Genomic DNA, 22,760 nt, shown 5'->3' with positions numbered 1-22,760 from the left:
CATAAAGGCTTCGGCTTCGGAAAATGTCGCGTACATGTGCCAAGTCTTACGCTCCTGTGGTAAATTGAAGATCAATCAGTCATGGCATACGCGTGTGTCATAGAATGCGTCATTCTTGGATACTTCTTATTAAAATGAACACTCAATACTTAGGTCAGGTTCAACTATCAAAACCATAAACTGAAAAGGCATGTAAGTTTCAAAAATTTAGACTTGGCCTAACAATACGCTATTTGATGCTCAAACGCTTCAGACAGGTTGGATTAATGCTGTTCAATGTTAGCCAGCATAGTTGATTGCGATTGCATTGGTATATAATATGTAAAGCTAGTCACCCAAACAATCACGGAAACTCCACAGCGATAATTCTGAACGTAGCTATATCACTGAAGTTTCAAATGACCACCATCAGCTCAGTTTATTACGAATATCTCATCAAAAACATAATCCCGTGTGTAACTGACAGCAGTTACGATTAAAAAGCAAATGAAGAATGCTCCTGTATATTGTTAGTTCGCTTCACGGTATAAATAAATTCCACTTATCACTTATTAATGACTGAAACCGCATTTAAAGGAAAAAAAACCTCCGGACAATGAAAAAAAAGCACATAACAGTATCATTAGGAGTATAAAGTAAATTATTCATGTTTTTTAACCGACAAAAAATGGAAACCGCCTATCATTTACTGTCCAAAAACAAAACAATAATTAACTGAGGGATTCGGTCATCATCATAAACAACAACGAATTTCTCTCGAACGTTAGAGATCATGATGTAACGATCGTTTTGATTTGTAAGGACCCATTTAGAATCAAAAGCTTGGGGGAAATGGAGCCTGAGGAACTCGTGTTTAATTTTGACAGCACTGCGAAAATGGACGCAAGTGACGAAGAGATTGTAAAGATGGCACTAAAGCAAGTTGAAAGAACTATGAAAGATCTCAGTGAAAGATCATCACAAGGATACGCGATTGGATATGAACTAGGATACATAAAGGGTGTACTGGAACATGTGCTTAAAACAATAGCAGACTCACAGAACAAGGAGGCTTATATGAAAGGATATGTGAATGGTTATATCCAAGGAATGCTGTACTCATTCAAACAAGGGGACTTAGAGAGAGAAAAATTCAACTTTCATTAACCTCAGCACTCCGACGATTCCTTACGTCGTGACTGTTATTTTGGTACGCTTATAATACTGGAAGTTAACAAAAAACTTCGGAAAAAATAAGAAAGAGAATATGAAAAGGTCAGGGTATTTTGAAGAAGTAACACTGGATGAATTTATCTTCAGATGTTCGGTTGTAAACCTCGTTTTTAGAAATAGTTTGGTCACAAAAGAAAAAAGGACGAAATTCCGACTGAATTTGATGGATAGTCCAGTTATATCTTGTACCCAACAGAATACAAGGACGATCATTATGAACAAAAGTATTTTGGTTGTCATCAAACTTTTGAAATTCTTTTTGATTCAAATACAGAGTAAAGAAGAATGGAATATGCGTGAGAACCAGAAAAATATAATCTGTGGTTTGAGATCCACACAGCAGGTTATGAGATGATTGGCCATTAGGTTCATGTTGCATAAACAAGAAAAGTGGTGGATATTAGCTATTAAATTACATTCACATTGTGACCATCACATTCATTTCAACATATTATTTTATTTACTCGGATGGTTAAACCTAGTTTAAACAAAACGTTTGGCTATTTAAGGCAGTTAAGTTTAATTGTTTCTAATTTGTACTGTGTAACATAGAGCGATTTTCGTATGACCTTGAAAAATGGTTTTGGTAAGTGTTCGTTATTTGTTTTATCAGCCAATTGATGAAAAGATCAAACCATGAACTCTTCGTTTTCCCGCCAAAGAAAACCCTAATATGTCAAAGCGAAGTATCGCCATCGGATTGATTTCTAGAAAGTTCTCGGGCATGAAGTTTTTCCAGCCCAGCGTTCGCTTAACCAACCAAAAGCCGTTTGCGTTTGTACCCATTCGATATTTCCGCTCGTTTGTGGTTTCTGTTTATTCGCACGTTTTCATTTCAAGGTCATACGAAAGTCGCTTTATCAGTGTCCCTTTTCTTCTTCCCGGTCTCGCAACTATTTGAGGTGAAACGAGAAGTGACAATTTATGGATTTTCCACAAATGTCCAGCGCTGGCCACAAGATCCCTACTTTCCTTTTTCATCCTTAGTTCCACACTTCTCAGAGGTGTGGAAGTGTGGAAAAGTCTGACAAAGTAAGGATATTGTCGAACATTTCCCACAGGCACTAACCCCTAGTAATTCTTTAATTAGTTCCACACTTCTCAGAGGTGTGGAAGTGTGGAAAAGTCTGACAAAGTAAGGATAATGTCACACTTTTCCCCAGTCATGAACCCTTTGTCATTCTTTACTTAGTTCCACACTTCTCAGAGGTCTGGAAGTGTGGAAAAGTCCGACAAAGTAAGGATAATGTCACACTTTTCCCCAGTCATGAACCCTTTGTCATTCTTTACTTAGTTCCACACTTCTCAGAGGTGTGGAAGTGTGGAAAAGTCCGACAAAGTAAGGATAACGTCACACTTTTCCCCAGTCATGAACCCTTTGTCATTCTTTACTTAGTTCCACACTTCTCAGAGGTCTGGAAGTGTGGAAAAGTCCGACAAAGTAAGGATAATGTCACACTTTTCCCCAGTCATGAACCCTTTGTCATTCTTTACTTAGTTCCACACTTCTCAGAGGTCTGGAAGTGTGGAAAAGTCCGACAAAGTAAGGATAATGTCACACTTTTCCCCAGTCATGAACCCTTTGTCATTCTTTACTTAGTTCCACACTTCTCAGAGGTCTGGAAGTGTGGAAAAGTCTGACAAAGTAAGGATATTGTCACACTTTCCCCCAGTCATGAACCCTTTGTCATTCTTTACTTAGTTCCACACTTCTCAGAGGTGTGGAAGTGTGGAAAAGTCCGACAAAGTAAGGATATTGTCGCACTTTCCCCCAGTCATGAACCCTTTGTCATTCTTTACTTAGTTCCACACTTCTCAGAGGTCTGGAAGTGTGGAAAAGTCCGACAAAGTAAGGATATTGTCACACTTTCCCCCAGTCATGAACCCTTTGTCATTCTTTACTTAGTTCCACACTTCTCAGAGGTGTGGAAGTGTGGAAAAGTCCGACAAAGTAAGGATATTGTCGCACTTTCCCCCAGTCATGAACCCTTTGTCATTCTTTACTTAGTTCCACACTTCTCAGAGGTGTGGAAGTGTGGAAAAGTCCGACAAAGTAAGGATATTGTCACACTTTCCCCCAGTCATGAACCCTTTGTCATTCTTTACTTAGTTCCACACTTCTCAGAGGTGTGGAAGTGTGGAAAAGTCCGACAAAGTAAGGATATTGTCACACTTTTCCCCAGTCATGAACCCTTTGTCATTCTTTACTTAGTTCCACACTTCTCAAAGGTCTGGAAGTGTGGAAAAGTCTGACAAAGTGAGGATATTGTCGCACTTTTCCCCCTGTTAAGAACCCCTTGTCATTCTTTACTTAGTTCTACACTTCTCAGAGGTGTGGAAGTATGAAATAGTCTGACAGAGTCAGGATATTGTCTCACTTTCCCCCCAGTCACGAATCCCTCGACATTCTTTCCTTAGTTACACTCCTATGTATGAAATGAGAATAAAGCGCAGTGGGAGTATTTGTTGGTTTTATTCCTGCAACTCGTTTTACATCTTTTTTAATGCTATTTTAAGTTTAGACAACAATTCTATGACTAGAAGATATTAGCCTTGTTTCACTGCCATCTGTTTGAATACCCGACCATAAAACAAGCCTACGTTTTCCCTGTCACGAAGTCCCCGTCAGTCCTTTATCTTCGTTTATTTATTTATTTATTTTTCAACGGAAACAGCTGGAAACCTCAACAACGTCATCTCATCTATGGATTTTTATGTTTGAAATTCTTCATCTTAATGTGCCATATATGAGACGTCTTATTCTGGGTTTTTCTCCTTCCTATAGATCTATTCGGCTGACTCAATCTCGTACCCAATTCAAACCCTTTGGGTATAAAACGTTTTGTTTTAGGAATTTTCATATCATTTAAATGTGAATGCCACATTATAACGCAAATACAATACACAAAGAATCTTAACCCCGGGAGCTTACAATTGGGTACAACGGTCAGGTCTCTTAAGATCGTAACAACGCTAAAAATAGGCAGTAAAGAATGCAGAGTATGTGCGTTCTATCTTCCTCGCTTTAAGATGAACTTGATAAAGTTTATAAATGCTCAAATCAATTGTTATTGTTCTATTCCTTCATCAGGTTCATGACCTAAATTGGTCTAAAAATATACAGCATTCTGTATAAAGTAATAATTGTGACTTATCGGCCTAGAGTAGCTACCTGCAGATCTCTCTGTGGAAAAGGGGGATCACTGATTAAGTGCGTGTTATAGGGTCGGCAATATTTATGTTATCTCTGCGGCACGTGACAATACTAAAATATTTGCATGGTCCACCCTCCTCTCCGTCTGTAGAGAGTCACCTTTAGGTGAATTCTTTCTCGAGGTTTCTTGGCCTCGAGCCGCTCGCCTCCGAGCGTGGTGTTGCTTCTTTTTCATAATTTATGTCCAGCATTTACATAACCTTAGAGAAGAGGAAAAACTGCGAAACAGTGGATATATGGCGTTATCTAACAATTATCAAATTTGAACCCGTACTGATAATGAAGAAGGCTTGGTTGGAGATCGGATTTCTTAACTTTAAGTTTCTTTCAACAGCGGGCATTGAAACAATGGTTATATCTGCTATTCAAAATAAAAATAGTTCTTAAGGAAAAATGTAAAAAACCATACAGAAATAAAACCAAGTGCTCATAAAGCGCACTGAGCTTCTCGTGACTCAGGGAAAGTGCGACATTAAACTCAACTATTCTATTCTAGACTATTCTACCCTTCCACACATCCGAGAAGTGTGGAACCAAGTAAAGAATGACAAGGGGTTCTTAACAGGGGGAAAAGTGCGACAATATCCTTACTTTGTCAGACTATTCACAGTTCCACACCTCTGAGAAGTGTGGAACAAGGTAAAGAATGACAAGGGGTTCATGACTGGGGCAAAAGTGCGGCAATATCCTTAGTTTGTCATACTATTCCACACTTCCACACCTCTGGGAAGTGTAGAACTAAGTAAGGAATGACAAAGGGTTCATGACTGGGGGAAAAGTGCGACAATATCCTTACTTTGTCGGACTATTCCACACTTCCACACCTCTGAGAAGTGTGGAACTAAGTAAAGAATGACAAAGGGTTCATGACTGGGGGGAAAGTGCGACGATATCCTTACTTTGTCGGACTATTCCACACTTCCACACCTCTGGAAGTGTGGAACTAAGTAAAGAATGACAAAGGGTTCATGACTGGGGAAAAGTGTGACATTATCCTTTCTTTGTCGGACTATTCCACACTTCCACACCTCCGAGAAGTGTGGAACTAAGTAAGAAGTGAAGAAACTCTGGATTTCATAGCCAGGGCTGGACATGGCTCGGATTTTCTGCATTGAACTTCTTTTCGAGTAGATAAACGTACACGGCATGCCCTTTACGGGTACTGTTAACTGAAAGGACATCAAACTATTGGTATTCAAACAGCTTCCCCGACAGATCACCTTCGCAATATCGCGTGCTTTATCGATGCTTAATAATTTACAGATGCTCATCAGACATCATGCGGTAAAAAGTTATGTTCGTTTAGCAAGTGGCGTAACAAAGACCCTGCAAAAATGCATGTTTCCTTTGTAGCAAGAAAGTCAGGCATTATACGTAGCTCATTGCTAGAGTACGGTTCGGTTCATTTTTGTTCGCTTTACAATCCCGATACAAGAGTTTGACTCTTACACAAGGTCCCAGAAGTTAGACTTCAAGCTTCCTGCAACAATTCATACAGATTTTTGCCTCTCTCGCTTAAGGTTACCATGGTTACCGTAGGATGATCTTGGCAGGCTTGCCTTGCATGATGGGAGGGTATATTCCATGATAAAGATCATACTCACGGCGAAGAAACGCGAATAAAACATCAGACGTTAGAAGGATCTGAAAAAGAAATCAAAGCAAAAAAAATCAAAATACATGTCTCCAGGACATTTCTGACAATTTTGCAAGGGGATTTGGCCAGAAGATGGAGGCCCGGGCCCCTAAAGCCCTTTTGGTAGATCCAAACTCGTTCCTAGCCGTTCCCTTAGAAAATGGGTGGGGCCCTATTCTAAAGGAAGAGCCCTGGAGACGGGGGGTGCTTACTATTTACACATACCACCCGGGTGAAAATCTTGTGCATAAACATAATACAGATAAATCGATAAAATTTGACGTGGTGGGAGTGTGAATCACTACAAAGTATATCCACATTTGCTACACAGAATGAAAACACTAAAATTGCGTCGCGTCAATTCGGAGTCCGTATTTTTCTGAACCTTCCCGGACGGAATGGAGCGAGCTATTTGACTTTTCAGCCGGAAATTCCGGTTTTGCCACTTTTGAAATGGTGAGTACCCGAGGTTACCCTAGATCCGCCTCTTCCCTGTAGGCGATTAAATTTGAATGCTTTTTTGTTGTTCCCCTTCTCATTATTGAACGAGATTTACAATTGCCCAACTTAAAACAACCATCTGGTTATAAATCCAAAATCTTACGTGGAGAAAATTTTCTAAAAATTTGGTAGTAAAAGTACAAACGCAAATTGACAATTCGGATGATATTAGTATTACGAGAAAACAATTTGGCTTTAAAAACAGTCCCTTATGAAAATTTAAGCCTTTGATAACAAGACGATTGCGACTCCTTGTTCAAAGATTTGGACCTGGTAATATCGGATTTTCATACGGCAAGCGTTCACCATTACAATTTCCAACAGGAGTAAAATATCTGACCATAAGAACCGATGTTACCTGGGCAGTAGAGTATGCTAATGTGATTGCAAAGAAGAAGTTAGCGTTCGCACTTCCCGCATAAATCCACAGCTGCCAGAAGACTGGGGCCAAGAAAGAGCTACAGAGCAGCATACAAGTGATCAGAAGAGTGTTTCTGAGATCTGAAAAACGAAAAAAGGGAACTCTCGCATTGAAGATTGTTACACATAGAGTACAAAAAATCCTACAAAATTCCCATGTAATGAATGACCTTTCCATTGCGTTCTTTATGGACTTTTTATTGAAGCGGTGTATAACTCTTAATACGCTGAAGTAAAGTTATTTATGCATGAACTGTAAATCGTTTGAAAAATTATGTGCAGAGATAGCGGCATGGTGAACGACGAGACATTTGATCGTTGCTCCGAGATATTAAATTGATGGCTTCTCTCTTCTTCGTGCTTCCTCGTGCACGCGGTTTTCACGTTTCACGTGCTTAGCACGTGTTGTTCCGAGTGAGTTATAATCTGTGCTTTACTGAACTCTCTCCCTTCTAATAATGGACCAAAAACGTAAAGCAATAAAAAGCAATGTGCAAACATTCCGTTTAAAAGCTTTAATTTGAATGGTAACATCATATTACTTCGTTGAAACCTTTGATTGGCCTTGGATTTTAAGAGTAAAAAGCTGCCGGTAACTATTTGAACAAATAGCTGCACAATCGAAAATGTATACTTACAAGGAAAGATGTGCATCCAAAGTGCAAGAAGAGCTAATGGAACAGCGGCGTCACCCAGACAAGGATACGACTTCATGATGGCCATCACTGAACATAGCATACACGCAAGAAATGTTGGGTTATCCCTGCAAATAACGACAAAAAAGGATTCAGCAATAAAAAATAGCCTCAAAAAACTACATAATATAAGAAAGCATACAAATAAGAAATGAAATAAATGTAAATGCAATTTCATTACTCTTGAAGCACTTACTTAAGAGCTCTCTTAATAACTCTTTTCACATTTGTTCGTTCGTTCGCGATCGAACTCGAATTTGGTGTTGGTTGTTGAGAAGGCAAGGAAACCGGAATATCCGATGAAAACGTTTCGGGTAAGAAAGAGAAGCAAAAATAAACTCGACCGCGTCTATTTTCACTGAGTGTTGTAACGAAACTTTATTCGTGCTAAACTTTTTAACCCCGCACTGATGAAAAAACACAAAAGCCAAGAAAAGCCGTCGCTCCATGCGAAAGATCTGCTGCATGGGCATGTAAGGTTCGTTCCTCAAAAGTCTCGTTTATTTTCGGTCTCCGAAAGCTGTTTTATGTTTATATAACGCATTTGGTGCAGAGAACGACAGTTTTGTTGGTTTTGCAAGCAGAGCAATAAACGATCTTGTTAGGGAGCTACAATATGGCTTTCAGGGGCCCGTTCCTCGAAAGTCGGGGTAATTTCCAGGCCTGCAAAGCTGTTTTGTTTACAAAGACCAAGGTTCAATAATGGTTTCAATAGATTTGCAGTTAAAATTATAAACCAGTCGGTTAAAAACGGGTAAATGAACTGCTTTGTTAGCCAGCTTTTCCGTTAGACTTTGATTTCGGGCTTCGGGCAAAAAAGAAATAGGCTTCAGGCCCGAAAAGTGAATAGTGACTTTCTAGAAACGGGTCCCAGTACGCACGATCAGCAGCTATTACATAACCATACTCACTGTATGTTCCACTATTAAATGAATTTACTTTTTATGTCGTACCTTAATTTGATGGTCAGCGGAATGCAGTAGAAGAAAGCATTCAATTGAAAAACCCAAAGAAAAAAATTCCTAAAATGTTCAAACATCTCAGTGAAGAAATACCAGAAGAGACCCATGGTAGGCGTCAGATCAGAGACCTGTAAACTGGGGAATAAACAACAGACAATAGTCAGATTAAACTTATCATAAAGTATAGCATTTTGTACCTTTTGTTTATAAACACAATGAAGAACACGAAATACTAACCGCTATAACTTGCCTTACGCTTCTTAGCTTACAATTTTTGGGGACACAATTTTGAGCGATTTCTTGGAACTAACGCCTGGTTTTAACGTCGCATTGCACATGTGTCGAATCTGTTTCACGTGTCGCTGAATGTGGATAATTCCTCGATAGAACCAATTTGTCACAAAACTAAAACCTTCAAGCTGAAAAATAGCCTGCATTTCATCCGATTACTTCGAGTCGTTATTACTCCCTCAGTAACGTCTGAATCGACCGGCCGTTAATGCTGTCCAGTGACGTCACTTCTCCTTGACTTTGCTGTAATTCATGCAAAAAGTAAAACACGATTTTCAAGTGGCAAACCGAGAAATATCGTTTGGAAATGACTGCATGATACATAACTGCTTTATTTTTTTCGATCGTAATTCATGTTTAACGTTCAAACTATCAACTGCATGCAGTACAACTCTGAACCGGTTGTACCAAATTCTATAATCAAACTCGGTCGCAATCACGCAATGAAATAAGCACACACACGGAACACTTAGTTCAAAAATACAATGATTTGCTTTAATTGAAAAGAAGCTATTTGGTCCTTAACGAAGAAAAAAAACAAGGAAACAAGAAAGAAAAGCTAACAGAATCATTACACTTGACGGTAAAAATAGCAAGAAAGTCGAATTATAACATTGATCTCAGAAAAGTTCGCGTAAGCAAAATCACCGGCCGCCGAAACCACAAAGCGGCTCTAAATGAAAAACCTACCGACTCTCCACAATGATTCTTCATTCGCAGTTCAATTTAGGATTTCAGTTTCGAAAACAAGGGCAATTTTGCTGTTTAAGATAAAGATTAAGCTTATCGAAATGTTTGAACTAAACGAAAGAATGGCTGGGATGCGATCCGCTGAATATTAAGGTGGCTGAACACAGTTTTGGCACTTTGTGAGTGTATGTCATTTGCCAAATCATGGCAAGAGAAAGGTTGCAGCTCACAAGCTGAAACTTGGCAAGTGAAAAATATACTGATGAAAGATTTTGATTGACAGGTAAAATTTGACGTTTTCGTAGTTTCCATGGCAACATGAATGATTGAATACAACCTTAAAATGTCACTTTTGTTCAGTTTACATAAAATTCGCTCATTAGATTTTCCTATAAACTTGCACACAGCTTACTATAACTAATCATTACCATTTGAAACTTATTTGATCAAATTTTAACAGACGGACTTTTAGATAATCAATAATATAATTGTATTGTTATTATTAAATGTGTCACGAAGTTCGTCTGTTAAACTTCCATTTTAAAGTTTTCATTATCTAAAATACGATAAAAATAAAAATTGTGCTAAATATCACAAAATTTTAATGAGTAGATTTTGAGAAATCGTCTTCTGTGTACCATTGCTTTTTCGCCGCCAAGTTTGTAACACGCGCGGTCACGCGAGTTACCGCTGACCACCCGCAAAACTGTATTCAGCCACCTTAAGCGAGAACCCCGCTAAAATTTTTCATAATTATACATAATTATGCCAATGTTTAGACAATCAACCAATCAAAATCACTACCCGGTTTTCGGGTAGTGAGTGACGTCACTGGACGGCATTAACGTCCGGTCGATTCAGACTTTGTTGAGAGGAGAAAACGACTCAAAGCAATCGGATGAATTTCAGGCTAGAAACAGTCGGAGCTTGAAGCGAATTGTGATTATATGTACCCTGCGCCACTAGTCTACTGGTTCCATCGACGAGTGATCCAAATTCAGCTTATGTTTTCCATTCCAGCAAGAGCAAAAATGCCTTTACTGTTCAAACCTATCCCATACTTTCATGGATCTTTGTTTTTTATAAGAAATTCGAACTTTTTTCGTCAACCTTGACTTTGCTCAAAGCCAAGAATGAATGGGTTAAAAAGCTTTACAAGTATTCACGTACTTTATCCATTCACCAGCAAACTGCAATGCACTGCGCGTTATCTTAAAAAAGCTTTGAATAATCTCTGCATTTGAATCGGAGAACCAAAAGCCCAAACGCAGTGCCAGGATGGTTGCTAAAAAACCCAAGTCATTTTAAAAGAAATGAATGTTGATAGAAGCTCACATTAATCCATGTGTAGCTGTAAGAAAATCCCAGGACTGAAACACTTGGTAGGACATTCCAAGCAAAAGAACCATCCACGTTACGAATGAAGCAATAACTTTACTAACAAACACAAGTGACTTCTTGTTGGATTCAGCATCAATTGACCGAACCTAAAATGCAGAAGAATAATTATACTTATAAGCTATTGTTCAAACTAACATAGAGGACTGAAAAAATATCGTTCTTATAAGGATTACACAGCAAAGCCATATTTTTAAAGGGTCGTTAATCAATTGTAAAGGCTGGGATATATTTCCCTGTTTTATTGTTAAAAGACATAAGGTGACCACAAGCAGACCCAAAGTGACTTTAACCGTCGGCGTTTTTGAACTCAGTTTGCCATTTTACCCCCCCCCCCCCGGGGGGGACTCCCATATGAAAGGGGCGGGAAGGCTCTTCGGAAGTTTTGAATTAAACCACTAAAAGACACCAATCTGGGCGTAGCCCAAACTTACATGATTACAGAACATCCTAAGTAAGACCAAAATCCGAAATTTACACCCCTAATTAAGCGAGATGACGAGCATCCCTGCCCCCTTCATAAGGGAGTACCCCCCGACCATTTTAGAAATAACGAAAAGGGAACTGGGGCGGGAATGCGTCCCGCAATTGTTTCTGGGATGGTTTCTAGGGAATGCGTCCCGCAATTGTTTCTGGGATGGTTACAAGGGAAGCATCAGTCAATTATTGGCAAATTTTGCAAAAGTCAACTAGGCTCAGTTTTCTTCGATTTCTTAAATGGTGAATGGGTTTTTAGTGGTAACTTTTGGATTGAAGGAAAATGTCAATCCCAGGGTCCACGTTACCGCTGGGAACGAGATTGGTTTTTGGAATGTAGTTGTCAAACATGTGTCAAACCAACCTCGGAGCCCCAGGGGAAGATAGTCGGGTTGCCACAAACGGTGCCACGAAAGCTCTGCCCGTGCTTGAAAACTTTTGTGGCGCCGTTTCTGCTGAGCCAACTATTCTACCCTGGGCCTCCGAGGATGCTGTTAAACCAACAACATAAGTTTTGACTATTTTCTTCTTAACACAGTTTCGAACTACATGTAATAAAATTAATGATAGTTTGTATTTCTCATGAAAATGCATTTACCTTGATCACTATAAGGATAACAGGTGGCAGTAACGTTATAGGATACAAAGAATGATAAGCACCAAAGGCAACTCCAAGAGTGCTGACAAGAATATTCCCTACAATGCAAAACAATCATATACATTTAAATGTTACGGCTGATAACCTGTAGCTGCAATCCATCTTCTACAGTTGCATTTCATCAATGCTTTTAAGCATCTATAAATTATGAACTGTGAAACCTACAAGGGACAGCTCAAAGCCTTTGTATTTGTAGAGGTGCTTCTTCTGTTAAGATAAGCTATTTCTATAAAGTTCTGTATCCTAACAAAAATGAGAAATGTTCATAATGGAGGAGTCTTGGTTGTAGAGGTGTCTGTGAGAAGAGGTTTGATTGTAATACTGTTGCATCAACTGTGATTACTTTTGACACAAAAATGTTTATTAAAACAGCATGAGCAACAATAACGACAAAAACAAAAGAAACAATGCAAACAGAGACAATTTTGAACTGAGTCTGGAGTTTGAAACCATCATTAAAACAATTTAGATTTGTTCTAAATTAGTTCTTCTCTTTGTTCAATAAGGTAACACCTACCAGTATTCTCTGGTCTACATCCTACAGTCTACCCGGTAATTATGTTTTGTCTCTACTGTCTCCAAAAACTACTACTTATGGTCCGAATTCCTTTTCCTATATGGCTTCAAAACTTTGGAGCTCTCTTTCAGATTTTTTTCTAACTATTCTGATTTCCAGCACAAGATTCTACAGTATGACTATTTTCAGTAGTTTAAAAGTTTAGAATGTTGTAATTAATTTCACAATTTTAGTAGCATTTATAACTATACTATTCTTGTCTTGTAACTTGAAGATGCATGTACTACACTGAAGCTTATCTTTGGCCACTCTAAATTTGAGGTTAAATAAAGTACATGTAGATGTACGTATGTATGTAAGTATGTATGTATGTCTCCTAGGCTTTTAATTGTGTCCTCATTTAACAGTCCACCTAGACTACATAGGATACTACAACATAGCTGGCAAGGATGATAAATTCAATTTAATTACAGTAATTATTACTGACTTCTGGGGAATGAGGAAATAAACCAACCTTTTAGAGCACAATAGAGTGCAGTTGTGACTGCCAAGTTAGTGAACATCACAGTGGAATGTGCTACACAAGAGCCAATAGTATAGGGGTTTAACAAATAACTACAAAACAACAAAGAAATAATAGTGTGTCAACAAGATACCTATTATAATAATATTTTTCACAATAAATTATCACCAGTTTGTAAGCAAATAATTATTATAGATCTTAAACTTTGTTTACTAGCCCCAAAATTTTCTTAGTTTTTTTTTTTGTCACAAAATCTGGTAACTTTGATCTTGGCACTTCATAAATTGCAGAGAATTGTCTTCTTGACATTCAAAGAAAACTAACAAAAATGCAAAATTATTCACATTATTTTGAGTACTGTTTATTTGCAGTGCATCAAGAAACATTTAAAATTATTCTCATATATCCTTCACAAAAAAAAAAATCACGCCCTTATTTCAGGATTATGGTTACTCTATGTTTTCTTGTTGTGGAGGAGAAAGCAAACTTACACAGATGATACTAGAAGAGGAATGTTGTTCACTGCTTCCTGCTTGATTAAAATTGGCTCAACAGACTTGGCAAAGAATTTTAAATTTGCTGTCTGATCACTTAACTGTGAAAAGACCAACGAAAACAACAACACTGTGATTAATGAGGTCATACAAACATGACCAGTCAAAAAAAGAGTATGTAAGACTATCTATTAGGAATGGACTATTTAATTTTTGATGGGGGAGAGAAGAGTGGAAGAATTCCAAGAGTAGATGGGATTTGCACAATTTTTTCCCCTAATTTTCTAGTGCAAATTTTTTTTGTCATGGACCAATCCCGCCACCTCAAAACTTATTATGGTCCATTTCTTAAAAAAAGGATTCTGCTTATTTTTACAGGAACATCAGTTGCCAATATCCCTGAGCCTCTGGGACTAACAAGACAAAACCATTTCAGCTTGACAAGACTGAAAAGAAATCATCATTAAATGTGTCTGCAACAGTTAGATCATGGATACAATGCCTAAACAGGGCTTGAAAAAAAACTTGAATTCCAGTTTGTCCTTTGGGCAAGCAACTCTTACATTTTGTTTGCCCAGAACCACTTCTTCCTTGTCTTAGTTTATGATTTTATTAGAGTAGTCTTGCCTGGACCCTTAGGTTTAAATTTGACCTGCCCTACAAGCTACAAGCTCCTATTAGCCCTGCTGACTGGTATCTGAATGTTCATGGGCAATGTTCTTGTCCAGGACTTATTTTTTTCCCAAATATTTGTAATAATGAAAACTTTATAAATTTCTTATTTGTTGACTAAACTTAAAATTGACCATCTCTTTCTTTTAAACACAAACATTGAATTTGATCAAAAACATCCGTGCCAATAATGTACATGTATTCTTTGTCTTTTATACCTTTTTTCAGTCCACTTCAAGTACAGTGTCCAGCTCTGTATAGTAATCAAACTTTGTTTTTCAAATATCATTGTATTTCTTGTTTCCCCTGGAGTAAACTTTGCATGGTACTTCCACTGCTTTCCTATCCCATTTCCTTACATGTACTTCCTCATTTTCAGTTATTGCTTTGAACTACCGATAACTTGAACTTTTTTTGATTTCCCTGGAAGGCTCCAGTTATCAGGCATTGACTGTACTTTCAACTACTATAAGAAGTCTTAGTGCTTGTTGCCTTTTAAATTTCTTTCAAAATATACTTCTTATATTCATAATAACCAATCATTAAACAATTTGAGTGTTAAATGATCATACCAGCATGTTGGAGTGAAGGCAAGCTAGCCTGTAAAGGAGCCATCCAATTATCAAGTCACCCACCTACATGTGAAGAAAACTATATAAATACAAAAAACTGCACAGGCCAGTGGGGAAAACCTTTAAACACATCACTTCAATATCATGCGCAATATAAAAGTAAATATAGTCAAACCCAAGAGTTCTCATTGGTAGTCTTTACATTAGCACCTAAATAACCTAAGAAATATTTCAAGACAAGTAAATTTTAAATTCTTTAAGTAAAAGAAAGCTTCACACACAACCTATCTTTTTTACTTCAGGTTTACCTTAAGCCTATTTTCCCATGCAACATAATTAAGATTGATTGACATGCTTCGCCTTTCTCAAAGCTTAGAAACCGCAAGTTGGCTATGTCGGCCTTAAGGATAGTTTTCAAGTCTCTTGACACTTTCTTGAATCGTTTCAACTTTCCGACTTTGATGAGATGTGAAGTAAAGTTACTTGAGATTTTACTTAGGCCTTCACACGTGCACTTTTGGTTAAGTAAAACTTAGTAGCTCTTAAGTCTTACTTAACAGCCTAGTGTAAAGACAGCCATCGTCCCTAAGGAAAGCCCTTACAATTTTCTAAAAATATCCAACTTCCTTAATATGGACACCCCTCTGATGTGAACAATAGACACTTGGTTTTTGGCTGATCAACAGATTCTCATAGAAAGTTAAACTAACTAATGCAGACACTTCATTGTCAACTGTGTGCAATAATAAAACTTTCCTAATTGAAGGTAAAAAAAACCTTCAGCTGACAGTATGTCAATGTTCCCAGTGCTACAGTACACCAGATAGGATGAATATCATTGTAGAAGTCACGCGATTAAGTATGCAAAATTTAATGGCTTTTGAGTGTTGCCATGGATATAGTCCATGAAATGATGACTTTGTGATGGTATGTTTAAATTAACAAAGTTAATGTCCTGTTTTATTTCTTAAGTCTTCTGTACAATAATAGGTGTACTTTGTCTTAAATAATGTGTTCCAACTCACCACAAACACAGCAGGAAAAAGTGTTTCTGATACTTCCTGTACTCCAAGAAATGTTGCTAGCACCAGTGGTGTCTGGTAAAAAACAAACAAAACTGAGATAAAGCAACGCTATTTTAGAGTAGCATACCAGTCAATTCCAAAACTGCCCATCCCCCTGGCATATCTTGGGCATTATTTGACTGGCGTTTGTGCCATACAGAGAGGAATTTGACCCAAATGAGGCCTGCCTAGTCATGCATTTGACTTTCATGTCAAAACGCTGGTCAGCATCCCAAGCAAAAGGATTTAGAAATTCTCTCTACATTTAGTATATGCCACAGGTCAATGCTCTTATATTCACTGCAATTTTGGAGCATTTGAGAGCCTTTGGAAAAGCCAGTTAAATGTAGGCTTACAGGAATAAACCATCAGTTTTATTGAAATGAACAAACCTCCATAAGACAGCTTTCCAATATCTTGGGCATTATTTGACTGGCGTTTGTGCCATACAGAGAGGAATTTGACCAAACTGAGGCCTGCCTAGTCATGCATTTGACTTTCATGTCAAAACGCTGGTCAGCATCCCAAGCAAAAGGATTTAGAAATTCTCTCTACATTTAGTATATGCCACAGGTCAATGCTCTTATATTCACTGCAATTTCAGAGCATTTGAGAGCCTTTGGAAAAGCCAGTTAAATGTGGGCTTACAGGAATAAACCATCAGTTTTATTGAAATGAACAAACCTCCATAAGACAGCTTTCCAAGACTTAAGATATTTGGGTTGTGTTTAGTAGGATATTTACATTTGAAAAGACAGTTTGATGCAAGGGAAAACTTTTGAATAGTCGGTGGTGGGTGTGGGATTTGAAAATTTTTGAAACCCTAGCCGGTGGAGCATTTGACCACCTAAACTGCCAAGATACTGGTGAATTTGACCAAAATTTTTCGAAAAAGTCAAATGCCTTGGGTGTGCGGGGGGGGGGAGGGGGGGTGTGGAATTGACTGGTACATAAGTTACTTTTGCTTAAATTGCTAAATGAAGAAAGATAGAACTATCAACAGCTGAAATAGGATTTCACAAATTTTATTCCTCTTTTAAGATCTATCTCACCTCGTGTACAATATCTCCAGAGTAAGGTGAAACTCCAAGTTTAACAAGAGAGAGGCCTTCTTGAACTGTAAAATACATTGACAAGTTTACTTAAAAATAAGTCAAGTCATGAAAGCAAAAAAGAAAGATGCAGTTCTTTCAATTTACAACATTTTAGTAAATTTATGCGCTGAAGATAAAAATAGTGTATATCGATAAACAATTATACTATCAGTCAGGATGTAGCTAACTGATACTTGAGACTCAATAAAAACAGATCAAAATTGATTTAAATCAATCTAGTAATGTATCAGAAATAAATGAAGAGAAGATCATCATTGTGAAATACGCAACTCATGCAGTTGCGAAGAGAAAGCCTGAAAAATTTTTTTCAGGCTTTAAAGGGGCTATGTCACCCCTCATGCATGCCCGAGCCAATGAAAACAAACTTGAAAAAGATGGCCCGACTTTTTCAAGTTGTGTCGGAGATTTTGGAAGGCTGTTTTTATCTGTCTAAATCTCAGCCATCGTTCGATAGTTAGCGAAGTTTTGTATTAAGAATCATTCTATGGTGATTACAGAATAATTTTTTGGCGTTATTTTGAAATTGTTTGCCTGTGGAATGTTTTTACGTGGATTTACTGTGTCCTCTTATCAGCGGCCATTGTAATGGCAGAGTTAATGACGCCTACTCCACAATGAGTGATGGAATCTTTGATGGAATCTTCCCTATAGTTCACAGAACCTTTTTATTGAGTTATTTTAGAGGCTGCTGGCTCTTGGATTTTTCTTGTGCTCAAAGTATTTGGACATATAATGAAGCGGCTATCGAGTTGGCGGCGGCCGTTTTTTGTAAACGATTACAAGAGAATCAGGCCATGAGTTTCGTGACGAAACTAAACTCCTGGCGAAGGAAACATTATAAAATTCGGCTAGATTCCTTCTTGTATTTATCTGGATTCACGGCAAAGATAAACACGACCGTTTGCCCGTCCAGATTGTTCTCAACGGACTTAGAGAGGCAGCTTAGTACGAGTTAGATCCTGTAAATGCCACGTTTTTGAACTGTTTGTGTTCGAGCATATTTTTGGAAAATAGCAGAGTTTACTTTCCCTTTTTATCAACGGACTGCTTATAGTGGAGTAGTATACCAATGATGCTTGGTTCTGTTTTCCTCGACGTCGCAGTGATTTGGCATGATCGAACAATTTTGCGCGATAATGTATGTTATGTTTCCCTAAGATCAAAACAAAGACTTTGGAGCCTTGGACGTGACAGAGAACATGGAGAAAGTCACGCATTAAAAACAATAGGATTGTGACAGTTGAAAGTAATTTGCATAACCTCAGAGCGTATGCTCTCCAGCTGACATAGCCCCTTTAAATAACAGGGATTCGAACACTGACGTCTGTGACTGCTTAGTAACTGGACATTTCGCCCCGGTTACTTAGCCCCCATTTTCATGTCATTTAGTGTGCTTCAAATGTAATATTCCCTGTTCTTTAAGCCATAAACCAAAGCAAGCATGCTTCAAACATAATAGTTATTCCCCGTTCTAGAATAGAAGGGCTAAGTAACCAGGGCAAAATGACTTGGGGGCGAGATAACCGGTAACCCAGCTCTCTTTAACCAATTGAGTTACCAAGCTATAAACTGGGAGCTTGTCATTAAATTGGTTCGTAATACACCCGGGAAAGATGGAGTACTGAGAAGGAAGCTATGTTCCTGTTGATATCTTTCTCATGTATTTGTAATTGTTTCCCCCATGGTCACAGTTTCAACCTATCTTTTTGTTATTGCCCATTTTGACAATTGCAGCTACTGCTCACAACTTGCACACTCATCTTTGAAAACTACAATCACAGATAAAAGTAGTTGGAAAGGTTGTACAACTTAACAGTAGTCCATTTTAATCCTGAAAAAAAGAGAGTTTTCTCTTTTGCTAAATATCCCCCGTCCCCCCTATTCAATGTTGGGATATAACAGAACAATTACGCCCGCAAACATTAACGTTTTGATCAACATTGGGCCCGGGGCGGGGGGAGAAAGGAAAAGAAGAGGTAAAAAGGGCAACCTTCCCAACACTTTTGACGATGATTGTACAGCTGATTGTAGTTATCGTTATTTTCAAACCCAAGTTTACCTCTGTTCCATGCATTCAGTGGTGTAGAAAGCTCTATTCGGTTGATGAACCAGTCTTTAACGGGACTGTATATGAGGAAGAGGCGCGAAATGAAGGCCAAAAAGAAGAGGGAAAATACTCTCCTTAAATCCGCCATCTTGGATTTAATGCTAGTGCTTAGTCGCACGCGACTTTTTCGGATTTTAGTTCCCAGTTTCTCGCGCTCTCTTTAAAAAGGAGCTACGAACTTGGTAGACTTGGTCGAGCCTGCAATTTTTTTTTCATCGAAATGAAATGTCATTAGGCTAAATCTATATGAGGAAAAATCTACCACATTATTATGGAGATACGGATGACTTCAAATGACTGAAGAGAAACCTTTCTCGTTTTTTCCTTCTTCTTGGATTAATGTGGGTGCAGACAAACTTTGAAAAATCCTCTATAAACCAGAAACGGAATCGAATGCCTTGCCCGTGTGACGAACAGAAAAGGAAAGGAGGCGGTTATTCGAAAAAAGGTGAAAAAACGTTTTAATAGAGCTACTCACAGAGCCTGTAAGTAGAGCTCATAGGCGTACGGGAATTTTTTTCGCCAGGGGGGGCGGTAAACCATTTGCCCAAAAAATTCTTTCAAGTTGCCCAAATTTTTACGAAAGAGTCGAAAAGAAATGAGCGCCATAGAGTACTAAAGTGATGACGTCATAAAAATGAAATTTCTGAAATTATGGGATTTGTCAGGATATTCTGAAAGAACAATTTCCAAGAGGCCTACTTGCCAAAAATAAGCATTTCGGGGCAAATTGTCTGTGAGATCGTAGCCCAGTTATACTCAGAAAACTCCATACAAACCCTTCTAATTTTTTCTTGGGTCGACCCAAAAAAATTTAGAAGGGTTTGTATGGAATTTTGTAAGCATAACTGGGCTACGATCTCAGAGACAATTTGCCCCGAAATGCTCATTTTTGGCAAGTAGGCCTCTTGGAAATTGTTCTTTCAGAATATCCTAACAAATCCCATAATTTCAGAAATTTCATTTTTATGACGTCACACTTTAGTACTCTATATTACAACAACATAGGTCGTCCTGGCATATGAAAGTGGCTCGATACAGTTTTCCAGGGTCAATAGCATGTCGAGCATAAACTACGTCGCCGTAAACAAACATGTGGAAAAATTGCGACCACAGTTGTATTAAGATGACAATTTTTCATCATCAGGGCTGTAATGACATCGGAGTTGTCATGGCAACGAAATGACCCCATTACCTATTTTACCTCAGCCATAATTCTCGGCACGGGGAACCTTACAAAATCGTTCATATATTGTGGAAAGAAGTTTTTATTATTAGAAATACGGTAAGAAAAGGAAAATCTTCATGTCTGGCCGTTATCTGTAGAAAACGAAGAGCTTTTGACATGCAATTTCACCTCATAGTAGTTTTAATCTTTTTAAAAACATGTGTGAAAGATCGTGGCCTAGCTCTACTTGATTGCTAGAATCGAAAGAAGGATTTGATTAGTATGTATCCAGGCACTCTTGTTAGCGGTTTTGCGAACATTTCGGTCTACTTTAACAAATTAGTGAATAATTTTAAACCGCTCGATGGATTTTTTAAAAGAATTAAGATTCTTCTCGCTATACTACTACATGAGAAATTTCTGCAATTTGATTGGCTTAGAGCAGTGGTACGTATAACAATTTCGAAATATCACTCGTGGTATTTATGCCAAATATCACTACAAATCATGCTATTACCTATACTAATTCAAACTGAGAATTCAGTAGTCAGCCACTTCTTCATTTTCATACCCACTGCTAATGCTATCTGCCATACACTGTTCTTCGAGTGGAGATGATTCTTGAAAGTTATGCGAAAGTTTATTTTAATCAATTCACGACTGGAAATAGCCCATTCCAGCTAGTGCAGTGTAGCATAGTGCCCAACATTGAAAAAACTGCAAAGATGTAAATTACTCATCACATGCTAGGCAACCGCTGTGATGTAACTGGATTATTACGTCGACTTCAGGTTAATATTCAGGTCTTCATCATGGCGACGTCGTTAAAAACTGACTTTGCCCAAATTTTCTCTCGCTGCCCAAAAACTCTGAGTTGCCCAAAATTTGGGGGGGCTGCAGCCCCCCTCGCCCCCCGGGCCCGTACGCCTATGGTAGAGCTCTTAAAAAATTAAAATCAACAAAACGTAACTTATCTAATTCAATAACTTCGATTGAAGAAATTTGGATCATATCCTTCCATGTGACTTTAGAGCGCTCTGTCATACTGAGCTAAGAAAAGCAATTTCTTTTTTGCCATGGCCTTAAAACACGCGTAAATTTAAGATATCAATCGAAACATCAATCTACATCCTACATTTATTGGCTTTTGCAGCAATTGGTCTTTTTTAAGGTATGTATTTTGGAGAAAAAAAAGGATTCAGGAAAGCGATTAAAAAAGTGCGGGATGCGGGATTTTCGGGGAAAAGGAGCGGGATTGCGGGATCAGTACTCCGCCCTCCCCTTCAAGACCCTGTAAGAAGAGAAAGGACTGCACAAAAATGCAAAGAAAAAAGTTTCGCCAAAATACCGGAAATAAAGCAAGAATATTTTTATAACAATAGATATCCCACAATTCCTAGCGTTGTATATATTACGACCGTTCTGCCTATGGTTTGTGCATTTGTCTCATAACATCTCAGAGGGCAGTCAGCGACTCACCCTCCCAGCCCCCAGGCATGAAGCAGTGCACTGCCTTTTCAATGCGTGTGAATGTATTGCTGTCCACACCTGTGAACAGTGACTATTTGGATCATTATACGTTTCTAGGAAACTGCCCACTTACCCCTCCCCTAAGCCAACATTTTGTCCTCAGTGAGAAGTAAGTGTTAATGTTGGCTTATATTCATGTCTGTTGATGAGTATTGAAGGTGGTGAGAATAAGTTACTTTTGCTTTTGTGCTTTTATTCTTGTTTCACTATTTTTTTTTTTCAGATGACGATTTATCTCTTTATATATCAATCTTCGGCACTGCACCTTGCATTTTACTCTTAAACTCTGACCTGCTGACGGCAAAGAATTGCAGTTTTTATTTTTCCGCCATTTTCAATAAAGACACAACGGAAAAATAAGCGGTGCCAATCTCATGCGAGGAAAACATTGTTATTTTGGATCGTGTGAATGGCTATTGCCGCCTCCATAAGTCGCCAGTACGGTGCCAACAATTTGAGGGTGCCTTGCTCCTTGTATTGCTATAGATTTGAGTATCTTAGTGTTTCTTGATTCATTAGCTTAATTTTTGTTTCCTTTTCTCCTATTACATTTTTAGTGATTTTAGTAAAATGCTGAAATCGTCGTGTTTAAGATTAAGTCAATAACTAAAGAGTCGTGTCATTCACTTGCATCCGGCCTTTGGTTGGAATTTGCTTTTGGCTATAGATAATTATTCGGCTATTAAACATCATGTTCCTTAGGTTTCTAGTCAGTCAATACAAAGCCGGAAAACAGCAATATATAACAGTTCACTCAATCATACATACTTTCAGGTAAAACTTGAACACGAACAAACAGAAAAATATCAAAAAAGAGAGATTGAAAGTTAGAGCATGTTCCTTT

General features: G+C 38.2%; 1 protein-coding gene across 1 annotated transcript; it reads right to left on the bottom strand.

The window, feature by feature from the left end:
- Positions 1-5,530: 5,530 nt before the first annotated feature.
- On the bottom strand, positions 5,531-19,306 carry LOC140926689 (phosphatidylinositol glycan anchor biosynthesis class U protein-like). The gene is made up of 12 exons (XM_073376402.1): positions 19,171-19,306; positions 17,049-17,113; positions 15,958-16,029; positions 14,933-14,995; positions 13,686-13,789; positions 13,186-13,286; positions 12,095-12,192; positions 10,957-11,108; positions 8,632-8,775; positions 7,622-7,746; positions 6,922-7,064; positions 5,531-6,070 (listed from the first exon to the last, which is right to left on the bottom strand). The coding sequence occupies exons 1-12, from the start codon at positions 19,304-19,306 to the stop codon at positions 5,957-5,959; spliced, it is 1,317 nt and encodes a 438-aa protein (XP_073232503.1). The 3' UTR covers positions 5,531-5,956.
- Positions 19,307-22,760: the final 3,454 nt, after the last annotated feature.

The sequence above is a fragment of the Porites lutea genome, chromosome 2, assembly GCF_958299795.1.
Source record: "Porites lutea chromosome 2, jaPorLute2.1, whole genome shotgun sequence".
In the NCBI taxonomy this organism is placed as follows: Eukaryota; Metazoa; Cnidaria; class Anthozoa; order Scleractinia; family Poritidae; genus Porites; species Porites lutea.
Note: the sequence above shows the minus strand (reverse complement) of the source record. Positions and strands in the feature narration are given on the sequence as shown.

Bases quoted from the DNA above. Each gene is read 5' to 3' on its own strand.
- LOC140926689 (XM_073376402.1), bottom strand. From the start codon at position 19,306: ATGGCGGATTTAAGGAGAGTATTTTCCCTCTTCTTTTTGGCCTTCATT. The intron at 12,193-13,185 runs GTTGGTTTATTT...TTTGCATTGTAG, and splicing joins ACTCTATTGTGCTCTAAAAG to GGAATATTCTTGTCAGCACT. The intron at 7,065-7,621 runs GTAAGTATACAT...TTCGTTTTTCAG, and splicing joins TTGGATGCACATCTTTCCTT to ATCTCAGAAACACTCTTCTG.